The 12,186-nt window shown below is 32.5% G+C and overlaps 2 protein-coding genes across 2 annotated transcripts; both read left to right on the forward strand.

Annotated features, from left to right (window-relative positions):
* The first annotated feature begins 115 nt into the window (after window positions 1-115).
* LOC144845040 (pancreatic lipase-related protein 2-like) lies at window positions 116-4,528 on the forward strand. Its single transcript, XM_078702166.1, has 9 exons — window positions 116-173; window positions 434-849; window positions 1,160-1,271; window positions 1,945-2,061; window positions 2,246-2,362; window positions 2,819-3,064; window positions 3,239-3,365; window positions 3,967-4,155; window positions 4,450-4,528. Exons 1-9 carry the CDS (start codon window positions 116-118, stop codon window positions 4,526-4,528), a joined length of 1,461 nt encoding a protein of 486 aa, XP_078558292.1.
* A 1,242-nt stretch (window positions 4,529-5,770) lies between these two features.
* Window positions 5,771-10,819, forward strand: LOC144845041 (pancreatic triacylglycerol lipase-like). The gene is made up of 9 exons (XM_078702167.1): window positions 5,771-5,837; window positions 7,071-7,390; window positions 7,487-7,622; window positions 8,369-8,485; window positions 8,576-8,686; window positions 8,780-8,980; window positions 10,081-10,207; window positions 10,397-10,597; window positions 10,747-10,819. The coding sequence occupies exons 1-9, from the start codon at window positions 5,771-5,773 to the stop codon at window positions 10,817-10,819; spliced, it is 1,353 nt and encodes a 450-aa protein (XP_078558293.1).
* Window positions 10,820-12,186: the final 1,367 nt, after the last annotated feature.

Consider the following 12,186-nt stretch of genomic DNA (forward strand, 5'->3'; position numbering starts at 1 on the left):
ACTGGCTACTTTCATTCAAACGAACAGTTACCTACTGAGAACAGTCAGTTGTTTTACTAAGTTGGACCGCTTGCAACAGGCAGTTATTCTCTTTCCGTGACAATTATCGTAAACAATGTTCAACACAATACCTACGTCAATCGTACTGTTTAGTTTGGTTACTAACGTTAAAGGTAGGAAATACAAATTCAGTGCTGTTTACATCTCCACGTTGAGGGTATCGACTGCTGTATTGTACTAGTCACAGTGGTCTATCAGGCAGAGGAGATTTCATTTTCAAATCCTAGTTTGTTTTGGAAATACTTTTCACATTCGCAAAATTTCCTTTCTTACCATTTATACATTACACTATTTGTTTTATTTAATTTCATATTTTCATTATATATTAAAATTTAAGATTTATACTAAACACAATAACAATTTAACTTTACAGCGGTAACTGAATGTTATGACGAACTTGGTTGTTTCGACACTTCGTACCCATTCTACGATTTTCCTATTCGTCCAGTTAACAGTTTACCATCATCTAGAGAAGAGGTTGGGACGCAGTTTATCCTCCATACCCGACAAAACGAAATTCTCGAGGAAATCCTAACATCAAATGATCCAAACTCAATCTTAAATTCCAACTTCGACCCTACAAACCCAACAAAGTTTATAATCCACGGTTTCCAGGACACTGGATTTGCAGAATGGGTTACGGAAATGTACAAAGCGTTACTTAATGCTGGCAACTATAACGTTATAATAGTGGACTGGGCAAAAGGCTCTCAAGTAGGGTACATAAAGGCCACTGGTAACACACGGATCGTTGGTGCTGAAATCGCTTTACTCATCAAAAAACTACAGGTAATAGTGGGGGATTCAGGATTTTGAAAAAGGATAGAGAAGTGACGGCCTAAAAATTCCAATCAAAAAGTGCTTTAACCTAGTATTCTATCTTGTTATACATTGTTACGAAATTTAGAGATCCACCTGTAATTGTATATATAATAGGCCTATGGGTAAATTTTATTTTAGTTTGTCTACGTTTGCAATTACACGAACAATTTCCATTGCATCACCATTGCATTCTATTTACTTTACTTCACATTTATTATATTTATGATGATATTCCTCTTAAACTGTTTTCTTAACATACTATAACTTTATTCTACAGAGTATTTCTGGCATCTTACCGGATAGCGTACATTTAATAGGACACAGTTTAGGAGCACACATAGCTGGGTATGCTGGTGAAACGCTAAAGGGAACAATTGGCCGTATAACAGGTAAGACTAAGCATGTTCTTATTATATACTATACAAACTACATGTATAAAAAATAACTCATTTTTATAATCAAAGCAGTAACCACACATAACATTCGGTCTATATGTTAAAAAAAAATACACTTTAGAACTGAATAAAAACTTTCTGAATCTTAAGAAGATTTGGATTATGGTGATTAGACAACCCCATTTTAGCAATGTTGTATTTAAATCTATTTATTATTATTATCTGTTCATTGTATACACTGGACCTAAACTCTGGAATTTTCTACCTTTATCTCTTTAAAAAATCCCATAACTTTTCTTTATTTAAACGTCAATTTAAACTATTATTGGTTGAAGGTTCTTTGTAATTTCTTCTTTATTTACAAATTTGGATTCATCTTAAATAATTTACATAATTTATATTACTTTTTTTATGTTTTAAACTTGTTAAAATTATGTGTTAGAGAAAACATAATAGTTAAGAAAAAAAAATTCATATTTATATAAGTCTGTTGTTGTTTTTTGGAGTTCTTAATTTTGTAATATTATTTATATTTTATATTTTTGTTTTGAGGAGCATATTTACTACAAGCTATGCTTTCATTTAGGCTCCTCCACTTCATTTAAGTTATTAGTGAAGTGAAATAAAATGAAAATAAAATTAATTTCCCATATCTTTATTTTCGTAGGATTGGATGCAGCCGGACCTTATTTCGAATACACAGAACCTATTGTAAGACTGGATCCAAGTGATGCTATGTTTGTGGACGCTATCCATACCGACACAGATCCAGTATATACCTTGGGTAGGTTCACTTTAAAAAACGTATATACTGCCAATATAGTAATTGACATTTTAGGAATAGGCTATAGATTTATCTATTCATATACTCGTAGAGTAGTGGTAGAGGGCCAAATAGGCACACAAATAGGTTATTTTTATTTTATTTCTGGCGACCAATCTCTTAAACATAATTATCATTCTTCCAGGTTTTGGAATACAGGAGCCAGTTGGTCACGTGGATTTCTATCCAAATGGTGGAACGAATCAGCCTAACTGTGGAGGAAGAATTTTTAAAAACATAAGTGACCAAGGACTTATAGACGGTAATAAAACTGATAATAATACTTTTATTATATTGAAAAAGATTATGATCATGAGCATTATACCTAATAGCAACTATATTATGATATAATATTATACTTCAAATTGAATTATCTTGTTGTTGCAAAAATGTACAGCAATTCGTCTTTTGGTCTATCTAATTCTATACTAATACACATTAGGCCTAAAGCTTGGTTGCCACGAGCGACGCAACGTAACGCAATCTACTCAACATAAGAAAATACCCTTCCATTCATTGCATTTTCCCCCGCCTGCGTGAAATCAAACCTACGATGTATTCAGCACTAATGCGTCGTCGGTTCCTACTTACGCAATATAGCACTTTGCGTCGACACATCGCTGCGTTGCGTCACGTTACGTCGCTAGTGGGAACCACGCTTAAATGAACATAATAATACAGGGATGGTTTACATTGTCGTTATATTGTCTATTTTTAGCCGGTGTGACATCAATAAGTTGTAATCATATGCATGTTTTGGAATATTTTACGACATCAGCGGACAACCAACGACAATTCCATGCATACATTTGCCGAGATTACGAGTCCTATATTAATGGAGATTGTTTCGACTGTCGAGTAAGTTGTCCTAGAATGGGCCTATACGCGGATGAATACAAAAGAATCGACCAATCACAAAGAATCGTCGCCTATTCACGGACAGTTGCACAGAAACCATTCGCAGGTAGAGATAAAATTGGGTTTTTTTGGAAATTCTTATTGCTAATTATAGTTCAAATACGCATAGTTTTGTTTTCATAAAGAAACTTTCTGATACATTTATTATTTTAAAACTTTCGAGAACAAGTAATATCGTGGATGTTTAATTGCATCTAAGTTTTCCATTTATCTTTCTTAGCTGTTGAAATGAAAGTTGACGTCACAACAGCGTCGAAGCCTAATGGGGATAAGTACAACGAGCGTGGTAGCCTTTCTATTGAATGGATAGGTGAAACATCAAATACACCTTTGGGATCGTTAAGTCAGTAAGTCTAAGATTTAATTTCCATTTTAGATTAAATTCTCTGATCATTAAATAGGTTTGGGTAACCATTAGTCGTTAAATAAACAAAATGTTAAATAATAATAATTGTCTGTACTAATATTTTACGTTAATTTACTTTTTATTTTATATTATTAGATGCATTGTTCCCCATACATTTAAGAATTAATACAATCAACATTTTCTGATTAGTAGTATGATGAATTTATAAAAATGAATAAACAAAGTATTGATAAATTAAATTGTCAGATAACTATTGAGTACATACAAAGCAAAACAAGAAGTCGCATTTAGAATGATAATGTTAGGCCTATATATTGCAATGATTCACCATCGGTCAGGTTAGACGTCTCTAGTTGTTGTCCCTTATGTTGATGTCAACAGGTGGTCGACGTTTCGATTTAAACGTGATTTCAGCTAAAGTATGATGAGTATGAAACGCCATGTGTGCAAGAAATATTAAGTCGAATTGTCGTCTACTGATCGATGAAAGAAAGAAAAGAAAGAAAGATCAGTATAAACTATATCTTGGAAAACAAGTGATTTGTTGGAATATTAATTATGGAATAATATTTTTTTTTCAGAACTGAACATTTTGAATCTGGACAGACGTATACATACTTCACTATTATTCCTGAGAGTTTGGGTGAAGTTAAAGGAGTGACACTGGTATGGGAATTTGACGCAAATTGGTATAAGCCGTGGCAATGGTTCAGAAAGCCAGAAATTTACATGAATAATGTCGGCTTGACATTGTTTCCATTTGGTCAAAGGTAACCAATTATAATCAAACAATAAACATTTATTTTACAACAAAATAAGGATAAACTCAAAACTCAAACTTAAAAGGTTTATGACAGAAAAAGTGTGCTATTACGAAAATACTAGGACTTACAACGGGGATATGTAAGTACCAGCAAATACCACCAAAATAGATATTTCTCCCAAATTAGAGTCCACCTATAATATGTACTTCATATATTGCTTCCGTTTAGCTACGATAATTAAAAGTATTCGATATTCTGTGCAAAATATATTATTAAAATATTATTATTTACATTTTTTAGGATGACCTTATGTGGTTCAGGAATTGAGATGAAGCCAGGAGAACAAGTTACTTTGCTACCATCTGCTTGTGAAATATAATATCTTGAAACATTATTATAACTTCTTAAAAAAAATATGATGATACTCTTATAATTTAGTTATTGGTTATTTTAAAAAAGAACCAATAACTCATGAATATTAAAAACCAGATGAACATTTTTAATCATACTCTTATAATTGTTGAGCACATGGTTTTTTGCTTCGATATCTATTATACCGTCTGCGGTTCAGCTGGTTTCCCGCTGGATATTGCCCTTCCCCGGACATTCTTTTTCATGGCATTTCTCAGGACCTCCCTCGGCTAGGACATCCTCCACCCCGGGTATTTTCTCCCACAACATTGTATTTTATCATTATTCTAAACAAATTTATTAAATTTAGTCCTAGTACTGTTATAAAACCTTTCATTTTATTTCTCCCTCAAGTGTGTGTGTTCTCTCAATAAATACTACATTTAAATCTTTTAATTATTGCCTCTTTGATTGTTAAACAACAATGAAGCTTTTGCTTGTGCATGTTCACTTTGATTACGCTTTTATCATTTTTATTGCTAGTTTGAAAAAAAGATTACCTGCTTAAATTTAAAAATGTTCATAACATGATAATGTATGGTTGTTAAGAGGATTCTTTGTTCTTAAAATTTGGCATAAAAAAACGATAAACAAATATTAATTGCATTATAGTCACTATTCTACCGTACCACGCTGAGGGTGTTGAAGAGTCCAATTTAATTGAAGCCATACCATGTGTAATGGTAGGATGTCTGAAAATCAAACACAAGATTCTGGGTTCGAATCAAGGTTGGGGCAGCTATTTCTCATGTTGACAAATTTCCTTATCATCAGTGCTTAAAAATGAATTACTTAATTTCCAATTTGCATATTAAACAAAGCGGTTTAATCAGAGATTCGTGTGATATAGAAGGAAATGTTTATGAAACTAATAATACAAAATAAATAGTACTGTAATAGAAATAACTAAACATGACACGCGAGTGCGTGATAAGTATAAACACATTATGTTGCCTATTACATAACTATATACAGAACATCATAATTAGTTTGGTGAAACAATGGATCATTTAGAAATAAATATAAATATTCAATGTTTCAGTGCTATTTGCTAATTGATTGTTTTAAAAATCATTAAACAAAGTAATTATCAACGAGTTACATATATACATTAATTCCTTTATTATTTACTCTATGAGAAATAACGCTTTCCAGAGACAGAAAAGGTGAAACTAATTTATTGCTGTATCACATCACCATTGTAATCGCCATGGCGAACACATTCGGTTTAGTGTGTTGCTTTTTGCTTTTGCTAAGTAAACTGAATGACGTTGAAGGTAAGAGGAATGCTCTATTTGACATATCTAGAGATATCACATTTTCACATAATCTGTTTCCGTTTCTAGGTTTCATTTTTAGCTTTAAGTGTATGCCTAATATTGCCTATATTGAAATATATCTTCTTCTAAGTTTACTTTGAAAATTAACATTTCAGTAAATCGTGGGTGACTTTTAGATTTTCATTCAATGGTATATAAAGTAAATAACCCATACTTATAGTACTGATTTACCACCTAATGGAAATCAGTACACTATTTACTTAGATTAAAACGAATAGGTTAACAAATTTGCCGCGAATAGAGTTATTTCCCGAAGTTGGTACACACTTTCTATTGTTGTCACTGCAAATTTCTATTAATCTATCGTAAAAGTCTGTCTACACTATCAAACTTTATGTGACAAAACAATGTGATGTGCCCATATATGGACATGATGATGTCATATCACTACCTACCATATTTGGGTACATCACTACTATATTAAGGCACATCACACTTTTTGTCAAACTAGTTTGATAGTGTAGACAGAGCTTAAGTGTACAATATGACAATCGGTAAATGCATTAACGTGTACCAAAGTTACATTATGTTACATGGTAAGTGATATCTTGCAAACCTAATTTTAATTTACGTTACAAACATTGAATACACGTTATACGTGTTGCATTTTACGTGTTTGAACGTTCAGTTAAGGCTTACATTAACGTTGTCAACATAACCGTAACCATAAAACAATTATCAAAGTGTCCGAGAACCTCACACACTAGGCGCACTATAGTGAATCGCCCTTTAATCGGGCGATTTGGTTTACTCTTGCAAATGTTCTCTTTTCTTCGCTTCATTACTTTTATTTAAATTCATTGTTGTTTAATCACAAATGAGCAATATAATAATTTCATTGATTTTAAATAGGCTTACACTTAAACGGAAAAGGATCAAAATAGTGTTTTCATAATATTAGAAAATACATAAATAAATAATAGTGTGGCAGCGATTAAGGGGAGAACAAATGAAACAATGAAATATACATGGCTGCAGTCCCGTGCTCAAATTTGAGTTAGTGTTTAACGACCAACCGACCGACCAACAGACCGACCAACCGACCGACCGACGTAGTGAGCTGTAGAGTCGCGTTTGCACGCGACTAAAACATCCTCGAGTATGAAAAAAAGGGAATTTGATATTTCTATTATAATCCATGCACTATCCTTGCATATTTGTTTTATATAGGATTTAAGACTAAATTCATTCTACATACTCGACAAAATTACAAAAACGAATCTCTGTCTGCAAACGACAAGGCATCTATTTTCAACTCAAAATTCGACCCAGCAAAACAAACCAAGTTTATAATCCATGGCTTTATGGAGAGTAGTGAAGAGGAATATGTTAGTTTAATGTCCCTATCACTGCTCGGTGAAGGTGATTATAACGTTGTTACCGTAGATTGGGGAAATGGAGGAGAAGGAAATGCACTCGATTACAGTAGCGCGGTTGGCAAAGTAGTCCTTGTTGGTGAAAGTATTATTGATTTGATCAAAACACTAAAGGTAAAGTATTATATTGTAATTAACCATTAGTAATTGGTGCCCTGTTTTGTTGAAAATGTTTGTTTCAAGACACATGGGATTTTCTTTATTTATTAGACCGAAAGGAAAATGTCATTGAGTGACGTACACCTGATTGGGTTCGCCTTAGGAGCACATTGTGCAGGATATGTCGGCAAGGAATTTAGACAGGAGAAGAAAAAAGGCAATTTGCCCAGTATTGGACGAATCACTGGTAATATTATTTTTAATTTTAAATAGCTGTGTTTTAGATCAAAATAGAACGTCAGCGTCAATAGCTCAATCAGAAGAGTTATCATAAAAGTGTTTTGAAATTAAAAAGTCCTGTATAGCAAACCTCAATACAGATTGGTTACCGCTAGGACGCAACGCAATGACGTAGACGCAACGTAACGACACAAGAACATACTCTTGCGTGTCACAAGCTGGAAACGACGACATAAGCACGTTGACATAGATATATTCAATTCAGCACTGTTTTTTTCTGCTTTGCGTCGTTAAGTGGAGTTGCGACAGATTTGTTTGTTTGTTTTCTAGTGGGAACCAAGCTTTAACAATAATATTAATTTATTATTTTAACTACTGTAGCAAAGATACCCACACCACTATAAATCTGGCCATTTACAAATGTAGTCTAAATGGTAAAAAGTAGGGATTCAGTTCCACTTTGATACCCTAATATCCCACAACCAACCAACCACGCCCGCTCCCCCACTTCCTTTCTTGCCGTGTAAATAGCAAACATTTGTATAGCAATGTGTATAAAGTGAAAAATTGGCCGCTATTTTGGATCCAAAATGGCGGATAGTTGTACTTATTAGGAATAGACATTTTTTTTTCGTTTTGATTAATTAAAATATAAGGCATTATTAAGACTTTAAATCTTTGCATTCACAATATAATAGATAGAAAAACTTAATAATATGGTATGTTCTTATAATTGAAAATATATTTACACAGGATTGGATCCAGATGAATATAATTACGCCGGGGATGAAGTACCACTGTCTGCAATTAAAATAGGCCGTACAGATGCCAAATTGGTCGATATCATTCACACCGAAACAACAATATTAGGTAAACATTCTAAATATAAAATATCAAGGAGTTCAAAATTATTTATGATTAAAACAAGTTAACTATCCGCATTTTGCTTAATCGTTTCAGGTCGTGAAATATCAGTTGGACATTTGGATTTTTACGTTAACCACCAAGAAGATCAAATAAGTTGTCCGCAAATAATTGTAAAGTCCGTATTAGACGTTGAAGGGTATGAGGGTAAGCGCGTAACTAAGCTGATTTATTATCATTGTTATCATTATAGTTGTTTTGTTCTTTATTATGTAATTATTATTTTTTTATAAAAATCAGTCGAAGACAACTTGTTCAGTTGCGATCACAAACGAGCTGCCTATTACTTTATCGCATCGATAGTTGTTGAACAATACTTTACCGTATGCCGTAGCTACGGCTGTTCAGCCTGTGGATCAGATGGTTGTCCTCGAATGGGTCTGCATGCAGATGAATATGAGAGAAACAATCAAAATAAAGTATTTTACGTACGGGCTGCCGGTGAGTATCTTTACGCAGAGGAAGGGTAAACTTTAAATTCACCTTTTTTTTGATCGGTGTATCTTCTTTCAGTTCATATTGTCATCATTAGTAATTTATGAAGCTTGGAAATTAATATTGGTCTCGATTTAAATTAATCAAGTTATTAAGAATCCACATGTTAATTTAATACCATACATTTTCCGGAACAATGGAATGGCGTTAGTTAGCCCAATCTAATCCTATCCTTAGACAAACTTAATGATATTGAAGGTGTCATTGGCGTTATATGTTGAAGGAATTGCCTACTTAACATTTGTCTTTTCATGTCAACCTTCATTCCCTTTCTTATGGTGCTGAATTAACCGAAATGTTTAAAAAGCATTTGGTTCAAAATAGCCAATAACCACTTGAATGACTTCAAATTCTCTAAAATAAGCTAAGAAGAATTATTCCATCTGTTATAATGACAAATGGGATGAAAAGCTATGTCGACCGATGAATATTATACAAATAATGAATGTTTATGAGTGTAATGGTACAAATAATGCCATGAGATGAATGGTGAAAGGTTATATTTATAGGTTATATTATAACCTTTCATCTTTCACCAAATGCTATTATTTGTACCATTACACGAATATAAAACATTCATTATTTGTTTTACATAACTTCTAAATAGATTCCTGTCATTTGAATCAAATAAAAGGTAGGCCTAGTCAATGCCTACATTTGTTTCACATTGATTAAAACAGTAACATTTGGTTTTTAATAATATATTAAATATTATATCTATTTGGATTTTATCAACACTCCTACTGTAGTGTTAATTATGTCAACAAACAATCCTACTGTAGGCCTAGCAAAGCTAAAACGCCTAAGCCTAGCCTAATACTAACAGGCCTAGGTAGGCTGAGAGGAAGCAATACCAAATACGAAACTTTGACAGGAAACACAAAAAAGTACTATTAAACGATCGTTTAATAATGCGTACTATTGCACGCCATGTGACCCACAATCATCCAATCAAATGACAGGAATTCATTTAGGTGTTACATAAAAATAAATGAATAACCATAATATATAGCGTATTAGTTAGTTATTTTCCATTTTTATTAAAGATAAAAAAATTACGATTGACGTTACCACAGCACCAAAGCCTAATGGGGAGAGCTACGACCGACGTGGTCGCCTTTCTATTGAATGGACTGGCACAAACACATATGTACCAGTGGAACCGTTAGGGAAGTAAGTCACCCGCTCACTATAGTACTGATCGTTACTGATAACTGACTTATACATTACTATTTTTAGATTGCAATATATATTAATAGCAATAGGCATTTTCAATGTTTCCTATCATAGCAAAAATATAATATTGAATACAGAATACGTATTTTGTTATCAACGTAAGGGACGAATAACTATTTTTTTTAGAACGAGCACTACACATTTTAAATCTTCAACAACGTATCTATTCTCCGGTCTTCTTCCCGAGGATCCGGGTAAACTTCAAAAAGTGAAATTATCATGGCGATATGACTCACATTGGTATAAACCATGGAAATGGGGATTATTGAAGAGCAAGTACATTTTCATAGATAGAGTTGAAATTACTATCTTTCCAACTGGTACAAGGTAAACAATATACTACAGGTTAAGTTAATAAAATAGTCATAGTTTTTCTCCATATCAAAATCCGTTGATATTCGACTCGGCCCAGTCGAATAATTTAGGCTTGACTTCACGATTGCAATCTAATAATCTATACATTTTTTTCTTTAAAGGACGACATTTTGTGGCGAAGGAATGACGATTAAATCAGGACAATCAGCGACATTGGAACCATCTATTTGTTAATAACTTTTTAAAGTTTGCTTGAAAAAATGAATAATACTTTAATTTAATAATATAACATAGATTATGCTAGAAATTAAAAAACCTAGAATATATTATTTTGGAATTTACAATACAAATTGGCCTACATGTTTGTTTTTGCAAAGTTGTATTTAAAAAAATAGAATCGGTTAATGTGTTTTGTTAAGGTTTTCATCCAATATCAAACTTTAAAAATAAAAGGTTATCGTTTCAATCTCATGGATGAACAGATGCTACTTAGATGCAGTAATAATATATAGATTTTTAAATACTGTATATAAAAAAACAATGGTAGCCATATCAGCTCTCTTATATATACATTTTATATGTTGTTTTAAAATGCAAGATTAATGTAGGAAAGCTATAGAAATAAGCAGTTCACTGTTATCGTTTCAATCTCATTAAAAATATCTAGTATATAATTCGAGTGAATAGATGCGACTCGGCTACAGTAATAATATATAGACTTTTAAATACTGTATAATGCTTATATGTAGTACAGGTACAAAAAGATCCGAAAAGAACAGCGTCTTTTAAACCACTGTGAATAAGAAACAATGGTAGCCACATCATTTTATAAATGTTTTTTAAAATGCAGGAATAATGTAGAAAAGGTTTTTTTTTTTATAGAATTAAGAAGTTCACTGTTATACAGTTTATCTCCAATAAATGCTATTTGAATTTGAGGGCTTTCAGCAGTATCAATTTACTTGATTATTTTTTTTAAAAACAGTTTAACGACTCGTGCAAAAAGCGAAGAATGGTCATTAAAATGGTTTGTGAGACACAACTAAACTTAAGGTTTCGTGATCTTAGGTTTCGTGACACCCGGTCTTTTGAGTATCACCCCTATCCGACAAATAATATTGAATTACCTGATCTTTGATCCTAATTCTATGAAAGCACCGGCACCATAATTAACAAAAACTGTACTACTGTATGTTATTTGTAGGAGGAATAGGCCTATCCTTTTATTCATTTTTTTAAAACCTATTTTGACGTTTGACCCAAAGTTATAAATGGTACCAGTCATTTACTGACCGGGTTTGGGGGAAGTCGGAAAGAAGGAAAGCTGAATCAAATTAATAACTAAGATAAGTTATTACGCTAACACAAAACTATAAATAGAGCATACATTCACCAAAACTATAGTAATACAACAATTAACAAACATATCAGAAGCTCTATAGATATTTACATACGCAAAGAATTGCGAAAAAACTTTCAAAGAATGGCAAATTAGATTAGTGTAATTGAACCAACAATTACTCTAGTAAACTCATACAATATACGACTTGAACGCTTTAAGTGATGATTAGGCTTATAGAATATTCACCTGAATACTGATA

The sequence above is a fragment of the Antedon bifida genome, chromosome 6 (genome assembly GCF_963402885.1).
Source record: "Antedon bifida chromosome 6, ecAntBifi1.1, whole genome shotgun sequence".
Lineage (NCBI taxonomy): Eukaryota > Metazoa > Echinodermata > Crinoidea > Comatulida > Antedonidae > Antedon > Antedon bifida.

Bases quoted from the DNA above. Each gene is read 5' to 3' on its own strand.
- LOC144845041 (XM_078702167.1), top strand. From the start codon at position 5,771: ATGGCGAACACATTCGGTTTAGTGTGTTGCTTTTTGCTTTTGCTAAGT. The intron at 5,838-7,070 runs GTAAGAGGAATG...TGTTTTATATAG, and splicing joins TAAACTGAATGACGTTGAAG to GATTTAAGACTAAATTCATT. The intron at 7,623-8,368 runs GTAATATTATTT...ATATTTACACAG, and splicing joins CAGTATTGGACGAATCACTG to GATTGGATCCAGATGAATAT.
- LOC144845040 (XM_078702166.1), top strand. From the start codon at position 116: ATGTTCAACACAATACCTACGTCAATCGTACTGTTTAGTTTGGTTACT. The intron at 174-433 runs GTAGGAAATACA...TTAACTTTACAG, and splicing joins TTTGGTTACTAACGTTAAAG to CGGTAACTGAATGTTATGAC. The intron at 3,366-3,966 runs GTAAGTCTAAGA...TTTTTTTTTCAG, and splicing joins CCTTTGGGATCGTTAAGTCA to AACTGAACATTTTGAATCTG.